A 21,450-nucleotide genomic window follows, 5' to 3' on the forward strand; every position below is an offset into this window, starting at 1 on the left:
TAGTTGTGAATTTGAAAGTAAGGTATAATGCAATCCAACACAGTTTGAAGTGATATACTCTCGCTGCAGTGAAGAAATATAATCTTGCAGCTTTGTCAATATTTATGACTCCTGGTTCCTTCAATTACATGGAAGGTGCAGGCCGTCATGCCAGGCCTTCAGTAGACGGGAGGCCCCCTATGCAGTGTCTATGTTGTTTATCTAAGTGGAGCGAGAGTAGACAGCCATGGCTCCAGGCTTCTGTTACTGCTGGCTTGGAATGTGTTCCTATAGCACACTCCAAACAAAGAGACCCCAACCTGTCCACGATATTAATCCACTCAAAATTGCTGCCACATTTAACACCTTAATGTATGTCATCCGCTGCTCTATGCACACTTTCTTTTTGCAAGATCTGTCTTTGGCTCCTTTGTCTTTCATCACTCATGCTTACACACCAGTAGAGTATGTGCATGTATGTATACACAAACATACAAAAGAGGTTCATATGGATAAGGAAAAGGAGTGATACAGCAAAATTCATCATTTTGGTTAAGTCAGATTTTCTTGCTTTTGCAGCACTAATAGCGTTTTTTTTGTTCGTTGAAATGCACAGTCATTATTGTTTTTATTCTTCTTTTTTTTAGTTACTCTACTATTAAATCTCCAAAAAGCACATTATTCCAAGATTAGCTATCATATTTTGCATATCTGCGTAGGACTGCCAAGTTTCACAATAATTGGTATAGTTTTCTGTAATCTTGTGTTGTAATGTTTTGGTCTTGAAGTAATGTTTTTCTTCTCCTCAGTTTCTTGGAGTTGAGTGTATCCTTCTCAGTCAAACCGAAGGCAGGAGAGAAAGAAGTCTCTCCACACACATTCTTCTCCATTTGGCATGAGTTTTCCACAGATTTTAAAGACCAGTGGAAGAAGCAGAATAAGCTGATCTTACAAGAGCGGTGAGCCATATGAAGATTCCTGTTTCACAATGTGACATTTTCCATGATACGGATAAATCCCTCTGATAGGACGCTTAAAACTTTTGACTAAAAATGAAGTATTGCTGAGATATCAGTCCATTTTTTTCTCTTATTTTCTCTGGTTGGGAGCCTTAAAATGTGATAACAGATGTGCCCAGTGCTCCTTCATTTTAAATTTTCCCCAAGCTTGAGTTTCCAAACCATTAATAACATGCAGTACATCTCATGTTCACTGAAGATCCTATCAGATTCATTCAAATTCATGAAGGGAAAGAGGGCAAATGACCCAAATCTTTGTCCTTACCCCAGCAACGAAAAAAGCACATGCATCATCCAGTTAGCTTCCAGTGGTTTGATAAATATGAAGATAGAGCTGCATATGTCAACAAAAAGCAAATTGGTCCATTATTTCCAATGAAGATTGACTTGTGATAGTATTTGTAAGAGAGGTCCAATGTCATAGTCTTTGCTTGTTCAGTAGGAAAGAATAAAAACTAATTTGAAAGCATTAACTCTTTGTCCTTTACCATATGTGGAACAGTAGATGGTAATCCTCACTTCTGCCTGTATGGGCATGCAAAGATGCAGCACTACCATGCATTGAACATGTAATGGGTAGAGACAACAGGCGAGTCTGCTAGTATAAACTGCTCTACTCACTCAATGCCAGCATGTTAATCATTTTTCTTTTTAAAGAGCAAATGAGTAGTGACATTTCTGGCCCTCTCCTTGCTATAGTAAACTAGAGTGAATCATTTCAGAGTAGAAGGTCTGGCCTTCTGTCAAACCAAAATCCTTGTGTTTAAATGCTCCATGACCACAAGTTGGATGGTATAAACCTGAAATCTTTAGCACTATACTACATTTTTCTTTTTTGATGGTGTAATGGTGAATTTTAGTGAATCTGTGTAGCTCTATGCAGCTAATTAATTGCTCTTAACATCTTTATCACATGATTTGCGTTTATTTCTCCTTTTGTAGGGTCAAAATGGCAGAGGAGTCTTTTAAACAGGCCAGGCAGAAGGCTTCCTACAATGTGACACCCAAACATGCAACTGGAATAGTATGCATAACATTTTACTTTTTCTTATTACTGTATGGAGTCATCTGTTTTCTATTTATTTACTGTAATTCTAGCAGTACCTGCCTTTTTCTTTATTTCACCTAACAGACCCAATTGCTCGCAAATGCTTGTCAGTGTTTTAAGAAACAACAATCCTGGCTCTTATAGTAACATTTTAGAGCGGAGCGCCAGTGCTTCCAGCTGTAAATAACTCACACTTTTTTCTTGTCTTTTTTTTTTTTTTCCACAGAAAGCAAAGTTGGGTAAGAAGATCTGAAGCAGACAATGGAAAATTATCATCACCTAGCCTATTGCACAAGCTGTGTTTGTACAATCTGACACGAGTCATCAGTCATTTTTAGCGTTTATTTGCTCCCAGTATTTGTTTTCAATTGGTTTAGGGCTGTCGAGTGTGAGCTGGTTCAAAGTGTATCGTTTAAACTTGGGATTAAAGCTAATGTCCTTACCCACCATTTCACAAAATGAAACGAGTCTGTGTTATAAAAAGGTCCCTAAGCTGATTACTGAACTCAAGTTGCATGAAAATTTGCTATAAATACTTGGTGTTCCTTTTCTGTTTTTTTTGGTGACACTACGTTCAAGCTTTATCAGTATACATAATATGTAGCCATTTTTTATTGCCGTTTCCAACCCTCAGTTTCTAGAAAAACCATTAACACGTTGTCTTCACATCTCCCTTGATGGTGAAAAGCACAGGATTTTATAATATTTCTATATGGTGCCTTATTGCATAGTGGAGACTTTAAATGAGTTGAACAAAGCTTATTTTTGAGATGCATCAATTGTGATTCAATGATACCAACAGGGAAGAAAAGTCTGTTTACATGGCCTGAAAAATAACAAAGTTACTCCTTTCAATATTTTCATCTGGTGTGTTTCAGAATCAACTGCGAATTTTACGTGTTTTACATACAGCACCTCTTCTATTAGTGCTTTTCATTTAAAAGATCATGTCTTTCTAGGTCATGTGATCTGATAAATCCCCACTATTGTTCTTTTCAACAATAATGTAAATATGCTTTCTTTCAAGCAAATTCCTATGCAGATAGTTTTACCTTTTGTGTTATGTGAAAGAGTGTGAATATCCATAGGCTAAATCAGCAGTAGAATCATGTGATGTGATTTTCATGTACAATACCAGCACTGTGTTTTGACTGAATACATCTGACCATTAAAAATAATATGAATATATATTTATTGAATAAAAGACATTACCCTGATTTTTGTGATAAAAATTCCGTTATTGGTGATCAATTTCTGTTTGCATATAATTTGTTATATGATAAACTACACATCACTTTGTTTTATATGAAATAGATTTAATATATTTTTACATACTTAAAACACACGTGTATATATTGTATACATTGCATTGCAACTCCATTACACATGCTGCAGTTTTTTTCTTTATTTTTTTTCTCCTGGCTAGTATATTTGTGGAAAATGTACAGTATACAATCAGGCTTGTATCCAAGCAGGTGGATGATGTGAATTGCTTCATCTTTTCTTTGACATCATCATGTTAAGACAAAACAAAAAGGGTAACAGAATACTTGTGAAACACGGCAAAAAGATACTGACAAGCTGTCTAAGATTGTAGAACCACCTATAGATACACATTTTACAAAGACTGTTTTCATTGGTTGCACTAATTATACAGTTGGACATTACTTTAATGCACTTCCTTTTGCTTGGCCATCCTCAGTGTCCATAATGTTCTGTCATTTTTAAGAGGTACTTTCTTGACTTCTTTAGGTAGATGTGATGTTTTTGAAATGCTAAAACTAAAAAAATGTCCATTGTTAAACACCAGCAGCTTTATTATCACTGTCTCTACACAGCCACTTGATTTATTCTTTTTAATTCTTTTCTTTTTTTTTAACCGCACTGGCATGTCAACATGGCTGCTACTCTCTAATTAAATCATTGTTGAGCTTTTGTGTATTTCTAGTTCCATGTTTCATTTTGTTGCAAGACAAGCCATTCTTTGTACAACACGATGCAGAACAGTTCCTCTTGAAGCCAGTCCTTGTTTGGCTAAGTTTGTGAATTTCTGCCTCTGACAGCACATAAATGATGTCATTCCAAATTTAAAAGACCTTTAAGTCCCCCTTCACAGTTTCCCATGGCCGCTCACATCCACAGACATGCAGCGACACTGTTTGACTCTCTGCACCTTGCGGTGTCTGAAAGGGGGCTGCAGGTCTGGGCAGTCTAGCTGCACTGTGAGCTGTGTGATGCGATGTGGCCTACAGAAGGAGCAGGACTGAAATGGCTCCTGGGCTTTGTTGTGGTTTTTTCTTCCCGAGCCTGAGGTTTGGCCTCGACTCTGTCCCTGACTCGAGCTGGGACCCATATGCCGTGGTATGTAGAAGGAGTTACACTGGCCATAGCAAAAACGGTTGACCACAGTGCGGCTGCGGCAGCCCTCCTCACTGATTGTCTGACGAAGAGGTTGGGTCTTGCACCAGTCTCTGCGAAGGTAACGGCGCTCTGTGACAACCAAGGCTTCCCGGCTAGAGGATAGCACCTCAGGTTTCTGCTGAAGCAATCGGTGGTGACGGTCTGCAGACAGGTTCCCTTTGGACTTGTATGGAGATGGGATGGCTCCCTGAGGACGGGACTTTTTGGTCTCTGCAGTGATGCAGAGCACCCCAGCCAGTATGACAGGGATAGTTATTCTCCACAGCATTCTGCAAAGAGAGATACATTACTATACAATGTAGCGAATAGACGGAGTAAGACATCTGCACAAATAGAATCTGGACATTTACACTAAAGCTGGTGTAACACATTTAGGTAGTATGAGATGAAACATGACAGTCACACAATTGCTTACATGATACTAATGTTGCCAATTATGCTTGCAACTGTGAGAATGTTCATTCCTGTTGAGCCACCTTTGCAGTTTAGCCTTCCAGGCATCATTGAGGAAATGAATCCATCACCAGGGCCCCCATTTGTCAGCATCTCTGTGTCATTACTTCTATTTGCTTTCCTCTCGGCTACGCAACTCTTCCAAAAATAAATAAAGCCCTGCCATCAAAGGATACACTTAAACACCCATAACGAGAAGGGGAAGTTGATTTTATTGGTCCCGTCGCTGGGTAAAATAATTAGGGCTTTGCTTACTTTAGTCATGAACTATGCCGCAGATATGTAAACAGGCATTAGAGAGGCCCATCTGCATGTTATTAGGGAAAGAGTCGGAGAGCCGTACAGTTCACTCATCTACTCTTTGGTGATATACGTGAAGAAAACTAAAGTGAGAGTGATTATGGACCTATATTGTCCATAATCACCAGTGCCTTTTGTACGATGCCAGCACCATAGAGATAGTATGATCTGGAGAAATGATTCCTTCTTGAGTCAAAACGGAGTACGCGCCCGTGTGCAAGCTGTCAGTATTTGCGCCAGCACATTTTTGACCATCACTCAAGCATCTTTTCAGCAGATGTTGCTCTTGACAAGCATTGCATGACACCAACTTAGAATTTCTGACAGAGAACCAAACGGCCTCAAGGCCATTGGCTGCTACTATTCACAGACTCTTCTTTGCTGTGCTCGTATGTTCTCTTTGTTCCTTTCCTGAACCTGCAACTCACTCTGACATGGAACAAATTACTTTATCATAATCCACTTTGTTTTTTGCCTCGTTTTTTTCTGCCCTTGACCCTGAGGTCATGGCAGCTCTGTCTGAGCAGCATGAGCACTCGAGTCTGTATATCACTGTCCCAGCAGCACTTGCCATAAGCTAGACAGCAGCTGTTAGTCCATCTACCAGATATATAGTATGAATTTTAATCTTTTAAAAAAATAAATTAATAAAGCCATACATTGCAGTTACTTAAGCACAGAAAATGGAGTGTACTGTTAATTTTTTTCTTATTCAAATCTAATCTGATGAATTTTTTAAAGGGGTTTTTTTTGTTATAGTTTGGTTTTGCTTTGCTTTTTTCTTAAGACATCTGTGTACAGTCTGCTAAGGAACTAGATCAATTATATGGCTGAAGTAACAATGTGTGTCCAGATGACACACATTTAAGCCAGTTCTTACACAGGAAATTATGATTTTGGCACGTAAATCATATCCGAATCAGGAATCGGGAACTGGACATCCAAATAATGTCTGTGGTTCTTCTAGAGATATACATTTTTGCACACATACAGACCACATATACTCCCCTACACTCACCCACCATAAGGTTAGAATAACTAAAGTAAACAATCCCACTGTCTTTCCCCCACCTGCTGTATCAGAGAATATTGACCCCACTTCATCTTTCAGTGAACTACCTTCCACTTAAGGACAGTCTCATTTGTCTTTACCTGCTCCATCTTATTCCTGCTGACTCAGGGTTTAAGTGCACAAACCCCTGATCAGGGTCACATGCTCTGCTTTTGTGTACAGGCTCTTGTTTCCCCATTTTCCCTCTATCAGTCTCTTATGTAGCACCGTGTGACTCCGGTGATCTACAGTCTGGATAGCTCTTGGGGCTGGGGAGGGATGACCTGACTGACTGTGTACACAGGGCATGACAAATGACCTATACAGTCAGCAACTGTGCTTCCTCTCCACCCCCAAACTCAGCTGGTGTTAGAGTAGTGGCCCTGCTGAGCTATACCCATCAATCTCTCTCGCAAGACAAATTGTGGTTTTGGGGTAACGATTCAGGGGCTTTTGGGGGAGTCTGAGGTAGATGGTTAGTGGTTGGGGATAGAAGATAGGGGAAAAAGAGGGGGTTGCAGACTCGTTGGGTTTTCTGGACTCATGACCCACTGGGAAACAAAACCAACACTACTTGGGGTTCATGAAAAATATAACTTCATCCCTCCTTGTGAGCTTTTTCTTTCTTTTTTTGTCACTCTTGTGATTTTTATTCTTGGACACACAGCACCGATCATCACACAGTCCTAGAGACAGGAGGCGACTGTGGTTTTGAGTGTTAATGTTGGGACAGAACTGAGCACAACCTTTGTGTCTGCTAAACACTAATATTGTCCACAAACACAGCTTTATGTTTTACCAGAACCACAAATACTTTGAATATGCTTCACTGAACTGTGGCAGACCTTGGTTCCAAAATTCAAACCTCTAATGAAATTACAAATGCCAGACACAAATACCAGAGAGACTGCTGAGCTAGACACAAGCTTTTTGGAAAACAGCTATTATCATCAGTGGGAACTTGTTATGTTTTGTTTTTCAGAATGGCATGATAATACCATGGTAATGTTTTCTGTCTGGATAACAATGGGCCTTTTTTTTTTCAAATCTTGAAGTCAAATGAAAAACAAAATTATTCATGAAAATCGCCAGCCTAGCAGCTAAATATCTGAAGATTTCAAATATCCAGTTGTTAAATAATTGAATAAAGAAAGGAGCATCCTTTCCAAGGCTTTCAAATTTGTACACACAGATGTACTTCCACTAAACCATGCGAAACATCTTCCCAGCACGTCTTCAAAGGCAGGTTAAAACAAACAAAACCTGATGCCTCAATTATTGGTGCGTCAGAAAGTCTCATACATAGACTGGTAAGTGCAGTTAATTACAGTAGAACTGCATTTAATTCACCGTGCAGCTCAAACCTCAAACACACACGGGTAGCCACACACGCACACGCGCATGCACCCATGTGTGGCCACACATGTGTGTGTAATCACACACACACCAACACACATACAGAGTCAAACGCACATACACAGGATACAAAGAGAGAGAGAAAAAGGGAAAGAGAGGTAAATTAAATGTTTTCACTCGGAGCCAATTACACAAAGAGGAACCATGTCATTATCTGCATTTGCGGATTGCATTTTCCCAAACTACGCTTGGTTCATTAACAGCTGGGGGTTGGGGGGCTCTTTTTAGGGGCTTTGCTGTGTAAATGTGTCTAATGCCAACATCGCCAGGAGGCCGCTTTAGGCAGTTCGGGTAGCCATTTTTCACCACAATCCGTCTTGATAATGACTAGCAGCCCAGATATAATGCTTTCCAAGCTAAGTACTGGCAAGAATGTAAGACAACTTCTTCGCCTCAGCAACATAAAGTGCTTTAGTGGGGATGAAGGCCAATTAGAAATCCTGTGATAGTACACTAGTTGTCACTGCAGACATTATAAGCTACAGCGATTAACACCACCTTCCATTTGCACCTAAACAAAATGTTTTTCTCCTTTTGTTTCCTCTTTAATAGCTTTGTTTCACAGTCTTACATTTATAATCTGTGTCAGCTTGTTTAAGGTATTTCAAGCTGAAAACTTTATTATATTTTTATGATATATGAAATAAAAGTATTCTTTATCTAACGAGCACCACTTTAGGATCTTCACTAGGATGTAAGTTCTCTGACTTTGAGCAATGTTTGGTGAGTTACTGTGGCCTGCTACACCAGAAGGCCACTGTGTAATAGGATGGTTACTCTTGAAGACTCTCATGATTTGTTGGCATATCAAAGTTTGCTTTCAACTGAAAAATGTGTCACAACAGGCCAAACTGCAGTTTTACTCCACAGTTTTAATTCACGTTCCTCAGCATTAGCGGGAAGTTCCCGTTTACGTATAATAAGTGCAAACTTGACACGTTAACCGTGTTACTAAAGTTTGCTATCAAATGCCAGTGCTACTATCTCCAGAGGCTCACAATGACGCGGTTTCTGTTGCTTAAGAAATTACAATGTGTCTGTGTGCTAAAGCCTCTTTGACATCAGAGCAGATTGTACAAGGTGGTGCAGTCACCAGAGCTGTAAGCAGGATCAGAAGGCAAACTCCCCACCATTCCCCGCACGCATACTGTAGGGACACGCACACACATGCACACATATGTTCTCAAACCAACTTGGAGAGGCATCAGCGCACACAACACAAAGAGAACACATAAGGGAATATAAACCTGTGCAACTGAACAGGGAGGAAAAGAAAAGAGTAGAGATTATTCAGCACCCACAGGCTATTGTAGTAACATAAATGATCTTACTACACATAGTGTTCATTAAGATCATTATGTCTCAGTCTCATATTCACTGGAAAGGCTAAACTGCCTCTTAAGCTCACTAAGAAGAAAAGTACAACAGGCTGTCATCACTCACTAATTCTCTCACTCACAACACTAATTACTTGGAACCTCCAGCCACTAATTATAGTAATTTAGCAGACACTTTTATCCAGAACACCTTTCAACGCCTTGAAGGTGTATATTTTTACAATGGGTGGCCCCAGTGGGAATCAAACCATCAGTGCTGGGACATTATACTAAATAGCTGTACAACTACCGCCGTTCCAATTACATGGTTCTGCGCTTAGTCACTCAGAGACGCACTGAGTCAGTCAGTCAGAAACTCACGTGGGATATGATGAACCAGCACTCAGCCAATTTCTCTTCTCTCTGGGAAATCCAAACGCTAGACTACATGGCGCGTTCACGTACACGGTCACATTTCCTCTTATGTGCTGCAAATCTGTGCGCTTTTAAATAACGTATCATTATATTTCCGTGTAAATAGGACATTACAATGGGATACCATACCAGCCCGTGTGTATTATCTAATATCGAAAACTTTCTTGAACTTAATGTTAATAATTTGAAATTAGTGCAAGCCATGCGTTATGAAAGTTTATATGTAAAATCATCTGCTGAAGCGCTTTTTTGAGTCTTGAGGCATTCAATATGGTATAAAGTCAGTGCTATCGAAATGTAATGTATGGTTCGTATACCTTTTTATGTGTGCAGCGGGACAGTGATGTGTCGACGATGCATTCAAGGGAGATCGTCCACCTTCAGTGGTCCTTGCGTCCGCTTCCAAGTTTCGGTTTCCATGGCAACATAATCTGCGGTATCCTCAGGCTTGTCCTTGCTCCTCTTGTTCCCTTCTTAAAGTTTGGGACGTGCTCAGTTTCCCATCCTCTTGGGCAACGTCTTTCTCTCTGAGTCTAATGTTCTCTTTTTGGCTTTTAGATTAAGAAAATAAGCTCCAGACTGCAGTCACAGTAAGCCCATATCTTAGTGTCGTGGAGACTGTCTGCAGTCTGTCTTTGAGCGTGTTTGAGTCACTGTAAAGCCTGCCTTAGTTTGAATCCCCACCACCCCTTTCCCTCCTCAAGAATGGGAGGGTTTTTCCTATTGGTCCTGGCTATTGTGTGAATCAAATCAAGCTTCATTTCTTTCACTTAAATCTAGGAGAGACAGGCTGTCTATTTCTGTCTGCCCTTTAATTCTCTGAATATATATATATTTATATATGAATCCCTACTCATCCATAATAGGTAAATCTAAGATGACAGATTTTCCCTTATCTTATTTTTCCATCGTAAGTTTTCATTTCCACACCTTGAATTTGACAGTTAATGGTACTTTACTTTTAAGGAAGTGGATGAGATTTGGAAAGTGGATAAGAGAAACAATGGTTGCCTAAAACCCCCTAAATTATCCTTTCTTATTGGCACAGCACCACATCAAAACGAAACCCGTAACCTCCAATCCATAAATCATTCTGTGCATGCACTAACAGCATGCTTTGAAAAAAATGCCACGGTTCAAATTCCTTGATGCAACTGAGACAATGATGTTTGTCTCTTTTGCGGCTCTGGCTATGCTGACCACTGGGCACAAAGACTGAAAACTCTGACTGTCACTTCTGCCATCAAAGAGCTGAAACATCAACAGACCGTGCAAAACCTCAGATGGGTAGAGTTTGAACAATAACCCTTTCAGCAAACCGGAGGATGATGACACTTTTGCATGACAAAACTCCATTTGTCTGCAGAGTACCGTAGCTCATTTTGCTGATCTGTGTTGAAAACTGTTGTTTTTTTTAACCGATGGGAAATAGTTTAACCCCATCTAGTGGCAGAAAGCAAAAGTGCATGGTTTAAGCGTACATAACCCGTTGGATTATATTAAAACTGATGAATATTTGAACGAATGAATATTTAATTCTAAAATTGTGTGTATACAGGAAAAGAAAAAATCAGACCCAGGCCATATTAACAGATAGAGGGCCAACTTTAATAATACAAGTAAGTAAAAGTGTCTTTAAATATGGTATAAAAATAAATGCAGGAGAGAATAACAAAGAATTATGTTCTACGCAAGACAGGAGACAGCATTTTTTTTTATGTAAATCTGAATGTGACTTTACAGGAGCAATGAAAATCATATGTGCTAGTTATTTGTAGTGCAATAAAATAATGCAAAGCAAAAATAAATGCACCATAAATAATAATATTAATCATAATATATATATGTATATATATATTGTATATTCATTCTGCACAACACTTCCCATAGCGTGACAAAGTATCTGTGATCTCAGATCATGTAAAGCAATGACGTTGGTTAGATTTATCAGTTTAAGCTGTCATTTTATATTTTTCTACATTTTTTTCTTTTGTTTTTTGTTTTTTTTTTCTCTCTGACATCATTTGTTTCAGCTGGAAGTGAGAGACAGGAGGGAGGTTCCGATCCAGCATTTATGATGGAAAGAACTGGAACACTGGGTATAACTTTCTTCAGTGTCATTTTTTATTTTTTCATCTTGACTGTCTGTCAGTGTCCCCTAAAGTCCAGCAGTGCCTCCTTTCTGAGAATACTGGAAATATATCAGGTATTGAAAGTGGAGAGAGAAGAAGGAACATCCCCTCCATGGACATGCAACATCCTGTGGACAACAGATGAACAGAAGGCTTGGCTCATCATCCGGCTGGGCCAAGAGCAGATGACAGACAATGATGATGAAGAGATGAAATGGTTCCCCTCTCCATGTCCGAGAGAGAGAGAGTTGGCATTGATTTTAGCATGATGGCACACAACTGGTCAACCTCTTGGATGCCAGTGGTTTCCCCTGCGCTGGGAGAAGAGATAAGAAGACAGAAAAGAATGAAAATAGGGAATAAGGTGGAAGAAGGGAAGAAGAAATACACAGTATTTTAACAACACACTTGGTGCTGGAATTGCACATTTTGTATTGCATTCAATGGTAAAATTTAGCACAACATTTAAGTAAAGTAGCAATCACAACATGCTGACAACAATTAAATGACAACAACCAAATGTAGTACATGAAGATGATATGGTATCATTGGACATTACCTGGGAGTAAGACCCTTCAGAATAAGTTCTTACTTTTCTGTTGAGACAAAAAAAACAACAACACATATTTGAGGTGACTTTAGTTTGTAGATTCATAGGTCACTAAACAAATTACACATATGTAAGAATCCATGAGCTAGATCAACAAAATATGCAGGCTTCGTTTAATTTTAGCTGGCATAAAAAAGAATATTCTGCCATCATTGTAAAACGATGTACTACTTTCACATCATATTCAATCAAAAAGAAGAACTAACACAACATACGCCCCAAAATTGATGTAGGTTTAACAGTTTTTTTCTTTAAAAAACCAAAAAAAACATTAATACAATACTGAAATTTTATTTGCCAGATAGATGGGCTGATAAAGAGTAGGAGGTGTGAGACAGGGTAGGTTTTTAACCACGTGGATGCGCTTGTGTAATGCTGAAATATTCTGCATGGTATGACATCCCAATTTTCTGTATTCATAAGAGTTTCTACAAGCCTGACAAGGCTTGTAGAAAGCTCCTCCATCAAATACACCTGAAAGAGACTCCATTAATATATTGTACAAATCCGCTTTGCCTGTTATTGTTTGCAGCGGTCCGATTTTATTTGCAACTTTTTTTGGTTTGAACTTTGCACTTTAGTTTGGGAGACATAGACTTAACAACTGAATTTAACAGCATATTTTGTCTAAAAACAAATATGTAATTTCAAGAAGCTACTTGGAGTCTGAAATGCACCAGGCTGCTAAAGCAATAAGGCATGGGAAACCCAAATCCACTGTGATTCCTGTATTGTTCCAAATCTGTCTGCTGCTGAGTTAACTTTACTGTGATAAGTCAATAACAATATAATTGTCAATATCTTGATTTTTGTCCCTTAGTGAACAAATAAATATCAACATTACTCCTGTAGCAGAATACACTGTATGATACTACAGGTAAGTGTAAAAGCAAGTTGCAGACTTGTTTTTATGCAAGGGGATTACTGGGAATGGGATAAAATGTAATTTAACAGACTTTGAAAAGGTGTGACTTTGGTTGGTAGAAGGGCTTATTTCAGCATCAGCAAGACTGCAGAGTCAGTTCACATCCAAATAGGGTGTCACGTAATGTCATCTACATGTACTTCTCTCGTCTTATTTTCTCACTAATTTATCAAATGTTTTTAGCCAGGCTTTGTGGTTTATTTGATTTTGTTACCTTCTTCTTGGCCTGTAGTAATTCCTGGTAGGCACTGGAACGGATGAAACGGCTGTAAGAATCACTCTTCATCAACTTGTAGATGTGTTCCTGGTGAAGAAACACACAATGTGAGAATGATGAACAAAAGCACGAGTATGAAGTCAGACACGAATAACACTTGTACTAAAACCAAATCAAAAAAAATCTTTCACTGATCCCCAAGACTGTGGTTTGTAAACTGCTAAGAGTAAATATCTCATTGGTCTGTCAGCTACACTCAGCACTAGTTTGATAACTGTCCAAGTCCCAGTGACAGGCTGAATGTTCCTATTCCTCTCTACATTGTGCAACACAAACTAAACAACTGTGGCTATTATTTAATATCTCTTCATCATTTCCTTTTGGGCAACCATTCACCTGTGCATCCTCGAAGGCGTAGCGTCCAGGATCTTTGACATTCTGGGTGGTTTTGTCATAGCTCTTTGAATCCACATTGATGGCACTGGGTGCCCCTGGGGCCAAAAACTCTTGCCAGATCTCCTGGACTCGAGTTGGAACTTCTCTAATTGGACGCTTCTTTAGTTCCTGGACTGCTAGCCAGAACCTGCAAACCAAAGTTAAAGTATCAGCATGACTGCTGCCTGTACTTTGGGGTGACACAGCTGACAGGAAACTATTTCAAACCAATGAAGGGATAATTACTTGTAGTCCACATCAATTCCACAATGGACTAATTTTGCATGCTGTCCGTTGTGACAGCGGACTACTGAGCCTGGTCAACTAATTTTTTTTTTATTGTACTATTGGCAGACATTAGCTTGTGATAGATCAGTTTGTATCAGTGTGTATTTCGTCAGATATGCAGTGATAATTTTTTACTTATTTGTTTGCTTTTTTAAAAAAAGTATTACTGAGTTATAAATTAAGAAATACAAGGCAAAAAATAATCCTTGGGGTAATTTAAAAATGTGTCATTGGACCGTCTCAGAAAGTCATTGTTTGCAATAGAAGCAGATGAGTATGCAACTCAGCTGACCAAATGCTCATGTGGAGTCAAATGGTATTTTAACTCGAGACCCTAATTTGGCGTAATGTGCACTAGGTTGTCAGATGATTAAAACCATGACATCTGCAGCTTTTGGTATCTAGGCATTAGTTTAAAAAAATCATCTTCAGTAATAAGTTGGTAATTCCTTTGAGGGCACCCCTTTTCCAGTTTTTACCTTTTATATTAATGAATTTGCTCCATCATTCTGTCATCACACAAAAGAAAGAAAATGTAACACGTGTTAAGGAATGTGACTGGACTATAATGGATTTCTGAACTTTCTGGGGAGACTTCAACAGAGACAGATTGTAAAAGTGGAAATTATATTAGCAGGAAACCATTTTAATTTAAAAACTTCAGGTGGATAGAGGTTAAAATATTTATGAATGACAGTGCTTGCGTGCTTGCTAGTGGTGGACGTGTTAATTTCCAGGAGAGTAAAAACTGAGAGTTTAATTAAACTGACCTAATTATTAACTTTGGGCAGCAACAAATCAAGCATGTAGGGAGCAGAGGAGCCACTCTGCACACGATTACACTACATTTAGCTGCTTGTATGTGGCTCTGATATTCTGCCCACTGTGACAGTGTGCATATTTTAAGTGATGCACCCACCAGCTATCCCTGCTTTGAAAACATTACCATTACTATACACATTTTATAATTACTCTCCAAAATGCCTTACACAGGGGAAGAAGTATTGACTCCAGTAATAGCAATCACAGTAACAACATGTTGCTGCTGATATGAAAATGCACCTATTATTATGAGTCATTTGTACACCTAGTAAAAAGCCACTCAAGTCGTTATTGATCATGTCTACCATCAAAGAAAGATTAATCCCAGGATAATCATATTGACATGTACTTTGTGATTCCTGTGTTTCATATTGCTTTTAATGTATGTGTAGCTAGAGAAGGAGTGCATTCTCAAAAGTCACTCTTATATGTGATTGCTGTCATGGCAGCAAATTTATTCATATATTCCCATTGTATGGACCCATGTGGGATCATGAGTTCAGACCAGGTCCAACCTACATGTTTTACCTTTAGAACTGGCTTAACTTTTTGTAGTACAGATTCAACACAGTGCTGACAACATATCTCAGAGATTTTGGTCTATATTGAAATGATAGCATCAAAACATTCCTACAGATTTGTCGGCTGCACATCCATGACATGAATCTCCCATTCAATCACATCCCAAAGGTGCTCTGTTGGATTGTGACCTGGTGACTGAGGAGGCTGACTGAGCTCAAGAAACCACTTTGGGGTCATTTTAGTTTTGTCACATGGTGCGTTCTCCTGCTGGCAGCAGCCATCAGAAGATGGGTGTGCTGTGGTCATAAAGGGATGGCCATGACAGTCAGATCAGCTGTAGTTTTAAACAATGATCAATTGATACTAAGGGGGCCAAAGTGTGCCAAGAAAATACTCCCACACCACAGTGTGCAGTGAATTCATCCTACAAGGCAGGATGAATTCACACTTTCATATTGTTTACACCTTATTCTTATCAAACCAGAGAATATTTTTCCAATCTTCTACTGTGCAATTTTGGTCAGCCTGTTTGATATGTAATCTCAGTTTCCTGTTCTTAGCTGACAGGAAGGGCAGCCGGTGTGGTCCTCTGATGTTGCTGCCCATTTGCTGCGTAATTTGGTTATAACAAGTGGGTATTTGAGTTACTGTTCCTTTTTTTTTCTGTGGAAGCGGTCTGGCCATTCTCCCCAGACCTGTGGCATCAACAAAGAAATCTTAACCTTTGGCTCACTGGATTTTTTTTCTTTTTCAGGCCACTCTTTGTAAACCTGAAAGATGGCTGTGCAGGAAAATCAACACTTTGTGAAATACTCAGACCAGCCTGTCTGGTCCCAACAACCACGCCACGTTCAAAGGCACTTAAATCACATTTTTTCTGAATTCCAATCCTCAGTGTGTACATACCTTAAGTTGTTGTCTTGTGAATGGCTCATCACATGTTTGAGTTTATGAGCGCTTAAGCGATTAGGTTATACCTACTAAAGTAGCCAGCGAGTGTGTTTTTGAGGTAATATTATTTTTATACTAGGCTACACTGCAGAGTCAAATCATTTCTTTTCACAGAAGTAATTTCTGGTTGCTTTGGAGATTTATGTACTCAATATCAAGCACCGGTTCATTTTATAAATTATAACAAACTTTGATTAAATTCCAAATGATATATTTTTATCATTGTTAAAATAAAATCTATCTCAACCAGCTACACTGAACTGCTGATGCATTATTATCTTTTTGTATCTTCTTAGTACTCCTTCCACAACTGTTGATCTTTAAGTAAAGTAGCTGCCTTTGGATGACAACCATATCTAAATTTTGGATAGTTATAGACAGATGCTATAAATGTTTCATTGAATGCAGAGCAACAGTGGTAAAGCAGCTGTTTAATATTTTTTACTCATGGTTGGCTGTGATACAAACTGCTTTAACATCCAGTCAAACATGTTAATATATTTTATATTTATATTAATATTTCAGCTAAGATGAGGACATTTCTAATGTATTATGGTAGACAGTGCAATACTGGTATAATGTATGTACTGTATATGGGCATGCTGCTCTATAGAAAGAACTTTTTTATGATGTACCTGAGATTCTCTGAGCTGAACTCAGACTCCAGGAACTTTAGGAACTGCTCTCTCCCAACAGGATCTTTGAGAACCTCGTCAATGCCAAAAGCCCACCTCTTTACCCTCTGCTGGCCTGGCTCCTTACTGGAGGAGGACACAAAAAGTACAACACGATTTCACAGATCAATATGTGCTATAGAAACACTTGGGAATAACGTTTAGCATTTGTGGTTTTCTGTACCCACCTGGCTTCAAGCTCCCAGAGTGTGGTGTCATCTGAGATCCAAGGGTTAGATGGGTCTGGTGGCGTGAGGAAGGGGTCGTATTCAAGATACTGCTCCGTATAGCCCAACAAACTGTTTTTTAAAACAAGAATGGGTGGTTTATTTGTTAGCTTTACCTGACAGAAAGAGAAGGTAAATTCCCTTGGGAGCAAATACTATAAATTAAATGAAATGTAGAGTTTGACAAGAGGGATTGGCTCACTACTTGGACACAAGGATTTAGAAGTCTTTCCTGAACACATCTCTCTTTTTAGAAAGGAATGACAAACAGACACTTTGTACAGGATCAGGTATCTGGATCTCTGTACTCTGATGACAGCTGAAGGCATTGTCTGGGCTTAAACACTGCTCAAGGTCATCTCAGTTCTTAATTCCCAGCTGTGTTAGGCTGTTTAAAGGCTCAATAAACAGATCGATGGCTAAACTGAATAAAGACACAAAGAACATCGCTCACCTCTCTGCCACTTTGGACATTTTCAGTCGATGCCTGTCTAATTGCAATTGCCAAAAGGTGATCTGAAACCACAGCGGGGAACAATGAGCAGACAGCAGTCTCCATGAATTCATTCATTCATTTTCAGTCATACTGATATGACATTTCAAGTTATGCTTTATATTCAAAAGGTGCTCGGTGCAATTAACTGGATACAGAAATAAGACAGCTGTAGTAAAATACCAAGTCCAATTGAAGTACTATCATTGACAAAAATCACAAATCCTCTACTGCCACCTGTAGGTCTAACCTGTTCCTGCAGTTCTTCTTCTGTAGGCTGCTTGGCCTCTGGAGCTGGGGTGTGGGTTGGGCTGTGGGTACGGATATCATTCTGCAGCCCATACACAGACTAATAAAATAAAAACGTAAGCATCAATATAAGTAGCCTTAATGCTGCAAACAAGCAAAGCATGGCAATATGAAACTGTTTGCATTCATACTTGTAATATATACATACAAATAAGTAACATAATAATCATGTAAGAGTAGAAAGCTCTTAAGTACCTTTCTAGTTTTGTGGGGATTTTTCATTCTTGAGGACTTCTTTATGTCAACTTCTGTTGTATTGACACATCCAGGCTGTGAAAAAAATGAAAATCAGAAAATCATGAGAAATCGAGCTTGTGATTACAATTTTAGCTGATTATACTCCTCCTTGAGCTTAGACTCTTAGAACACAGTTATGTACTCTATACCAGCGGTCCCCAACCCCCGGGCCACGGCCCGGTACCGGTCCGTGAGTCATTTGGTACCGGGCCGCGAGAGTGAGAATCGGGTGTGAAATGTATGGTTTTCAGGGTTTTTATCGGTTTTTAGCGTTATTTTGTTATCGTTTTTTTCGTTAACTCGGTTTTCCTGGGTAAATCTTCAGTTTTTTCAGTACCGGTACTAGTTTTATTTTGTTATATTTAACACCTTAAAAGCCGGTCCGTGAAAATATTGTCGGGCACAAACCAGTCCGTGGCGCAAAAAAGGTTGGGGACCGCTGCTCTATACCATAGTGTACTCTAGCAAGATGCCACAATTAGTAAAGGTGTCGGTACTGTGCAAAGGTTTTAGGCAGGTGTGAAACAAAGAATGCTTTCAGAAATATAAATGATTGTTTATTGGCCCCAAATGTGTCCTGCAGCAGGACAACGACCCCAAACTACAGCCAACTATCTTCAAGAAGAAAAAGAAGTGGTGGAAGTGATGGTATGGCCCCCACAGAGCCCTGATCTCAACATCATCAAGTGTGTCTGGGATTACATGAAGAGACAGAAGGATGTGAGGAAGCCTCCACAGAAAATCTGTGGTTAGTTCTCCGAAAGTTTTGGAACAACCTGCCAGCCGAGTTCTTTCGAAAACTGTGTGAAGAACTGTTTTGAAGGCAAAGGGTGGCCACACCAAATATTGATTTGATTTACCTTTCTCTTTTGTTCATGATGATTAAAATAAATGATCAACACTTCCATTTTTGAAAGCATTCTTTGTTTACAGCATTTTTTCTCACCTGCCTAAAACTTTTGCTCAGTACTGTGTCATTTTTCAAATACGCTTAGCCAACAAATTCTCCCCAGTTCCCATTACAAATCTTTCACATCTGCAGCAAGCTTATTTTCTTTGCCAAGGTTACATAGTCCACAATAGAGACAACACCAACAGAGGACATTTGCCTGCAGTCTCATGTCATCTAACTCAGACAGGGGCATCTTAAAATCTCACCAAGTACCCCACACTTTGAAAATGATGCTAAAGGACACTATGTGTGTTAAAATGTGATGCCTGCGGGTCCTGACCAAGCATCAGTATGTGACAAGTTGGAAGTGAGAATGAGCTGGATTTGCTGGAAGTCTCCAGGACAATGTGTCAGATGCTGGTTAATTAAACATGGAATGTGCCAATTCTAGGAAAACATGGAAACCAGCAGGAAATTAGAATCTTAGAGTGCAAATATTGGCTGATTGAGCAAGTGGTCTAATCTAGGTCTCTTCCAGAAGAACAGAGCTTGATGGTGTCACTGTGAAATTTGAATTAATATTGATTATGTTGCTCCGAGGACGCATAAATTGAACTTGTTATTTCCCAATTAACCGTGCAGCAGTGGCTTTCAGGAATACAGCAGAGGAGACCCTTAAACCTCAAGGGGAAACTAAATGCTAATGCTAAGCAAGTGTGTAGGAACAAGGTAAAGAGCAGCGGTGAAGCTGATGTGTTGTGACAGTTATTGATGTGGCATTTCGTGTGTATGGCCAAGGCAAATACACGCCGGGGTATTTGCAGAGCGTTCAGCTATTTACACTCTTTAAATGTTACAGGAACCATGTAAAGCTCATATATAAATTCTGTCATCTATTAAGTGCTTAAAGCTTATAATTGCATAACATTTATAAAACAAGTTATTAATCACAGTGTTATGTGATATCTATAAAAAAGGCAATACATAACTCACAAAAACTAAATGTACCATTCTGGGTAATTGTTCTTTTAGAGTGTGGTCAGTGTGAAATAATTATTTCAGCATTATTCACTTTTACGAGAACTAGTAGGATGATGCTAGTAAAGTCAGCAAAACAATGCTATTAGTAACAGCAGAGGTGATTATGACAGTACCATCATAATTTTACTCACCACTGGTCTGTGCACGTCCCAGAATGCTCTTTCCTGACTGTCGAGAATTTTTCTCTCAATTTTGTCTCTTTTCTTGTCCACTCTGGGGGGGGGGGGGGGAGAGAGAGAGAGAGAGAGAGATAGAATTCAGGGAACAGTTCCGACAGGTTGTGTAGATTATTCTAAAACATTTATGAGCCATTTACTCCATCACATGTTTAATGTGCAATCCATCTGTCAAGTTGTTCGCTGGTAATTTCAGGGACGTTTAATCATGACATAACGAGGCTGTAAGAGAACTCACTTATAATGGCTCAATGCGTGTGTGGTTCTTATAGAAACCTACTTTGCTTGTGCTTCTGCTTGCATAAAAATGAACTCCCATTTCCTGGCGAAAGCTCTCTGTAGCCTTGCTAAGCTCTCCTGTAAGTAAAACAAAGAAGAAGCAGGAAAACTAAGCTTTGTAGGAATCCAGGCTGATTATGTTTATCGCGCATGCTGTGTACAGTGCACAACTGGATACAATCTTTAATGACTCCTGCTCTGATATAAAAGAAAAAGACGCAGATAATGACTAAACCAGTGATTCATTTAATAGCTTTGTTGAAAGAGAGTTGCAAATTATACAATGACACATGGAAAAACAAATGTTGTTACTGTCAGTACGAACCAAAAGGTAAGAAAGCGGTGCTAATACAGGAAGAGCACAGATAGAAAGGAGTGCTGACACTAAAAGACCTTCTTCACTTACCGCTTCATAGTCTGCAAGCTCCAGACGTGCTTTATTTTGCATTGTTCTTTTGCAGAGGTAAACAGCTGAGAGAGACAAAGAGAATGGTAATAAAGGGAGAACAGGATCTCAGCTTCGTTTTAACAGCCTTAAGTGGCCCTGCGTTGATTCAGTTAATCCTCTCAACTGCACATTTAGACTGGACTGCAAATCACAAAGGTCATTTACTGTGTATGATGTGTGTGTGTGTGTGTGTGTGTGTGTGTGTGTGTGTGTGTGTGTGTGTACGGGTTCGTACTATCCTGGTGGGGACCAAAATCTGACTTTTACTATCCTGGTGGGGACTTTCTGCACCGTGGGGACCAAAATCCAGGTCCCCTCGGGGTTGAAAGCAATT

General features: G+C 39.3%; 3 protein-coding genes across 4 annotated transcripts in view; 1 reads left to right on the forward strand and 2 right to left on the reverse strand.

The window, feature by feature from the left end:
- Nucleotides 1–3,263, forward strand: part of fmn2a (formin 2a) — a 39,844-nt gene extending 36,581 nt beyond the window's left edge. The window contains exons 16-18 of the mRNA XM_063491234.1: nt 789–938; nt 1,941–2,022; nt 2,273–3,263. Of these exons, the coding sequence (XP_063347304.1) occupies nt 789–938; nt 1,941–2,022; nt 2,273–2,299 (259 nt within the window). The 3' untranslated portion in view covers nt 2,300–3,263. The remainder of the gene's footprint in view (nt 1–788; nt 939–1,940; nt 2,023–2,272) is intronic.
- grem2a (gremlin 2, DAN family BMP antagonist a) lies at nt 2,404–10,067 on the reverse strand. Its single transcript, XM_063491235.1, has 2 exons — nt 9,756–10,067; nt 2,404–4,736 (listed from the first exon to the last, which is right to left on the reverse strand). The coding sequence occupies exon 2, from the start codon at nt 4,733–4,735 to the stop codon at nt 4,157–4,159; it is 579 nt and encodes a 192-aa protein (XP_063347305.1). The 5' UTR covers nt 4,736; nt 9,756–10,067; the 3' UTR covers nt 2,404–4,156.
- A 976-nt stretch (nt 10,068–11,043) lies between these two features.
- Nucleotides 11,044–21,450, reverse strand: part of rgs7a (regulator of G protein signaling 7a) — a 52,945-nt gene continuing 42,538 nt past the window's right edge. Inside the window, exons 7-18 of one of the 2 annotated variants that reach the window (XM_063491723.1) lie at nt 21,075–21,139; nt 20,670–20,746; nt 20,345–20,426; nt 18,239–18,313; nt 17,985–18,083; nt 17,696–17,757; nt 17,203–17,313; nt 16,976–17,101; nt 13,719–13,905; nt 13,320–13,409; nt 12,130–12,166; nt 11,044–11,881 (exon numbers count right to left, since the gene is read on the reverse strand). In XM_063491723.1, the coding sequence (XP_063347793.1) occupies nt 12,146–12,166; nt 13,320–13,409; nt 13,719–13,905; nt 16,976–17,101; nt 17,203–17,313; nt 17,696–17,757; nt 17,985–18,083; nt 18,239–18,313; nt 20,345–20,426; nt 20,670–20,746; nt 21,075–21,139 (995 nt within the window). In that variant the 3' untranslated portion in view covers nt 11,044–11,881; nt 12,130–12,145. Of the gene's footprint in view, nt 11,887–12,129; nt 12,167–13,319; nt 13,410–13,718; nt 13,906–16,975; nt 17,102–17,202; nt 17,314–17,695; nt 17,758–17,984; nt 18,084–18,238; nt 18,314–20,344; nt 20,427–20,669; nt 20,747–21,074; nt 21,140–21,450 lie in introns of both variants that reach the window. The other variant, XM_063491722.1, reaches the window with a different exon arrangement.

This window comes from Pelmatolapia mariae, linkage group LG13, assembly GCF_036321145.2.
Source record: "Pelmatolapia mariae isolate MD_Pm_ZW linkage group LG13, Pm_UMD_F_2, whole genome shotgun sequence".
NCBI classification, from domain to species: domain Eukaryota; kingdom Metazoa; phylum Chordata; class Actinopteri; order Cichliformes; family Cichlidae; genus Pelmatolapia; species Pelmatolapia mariae.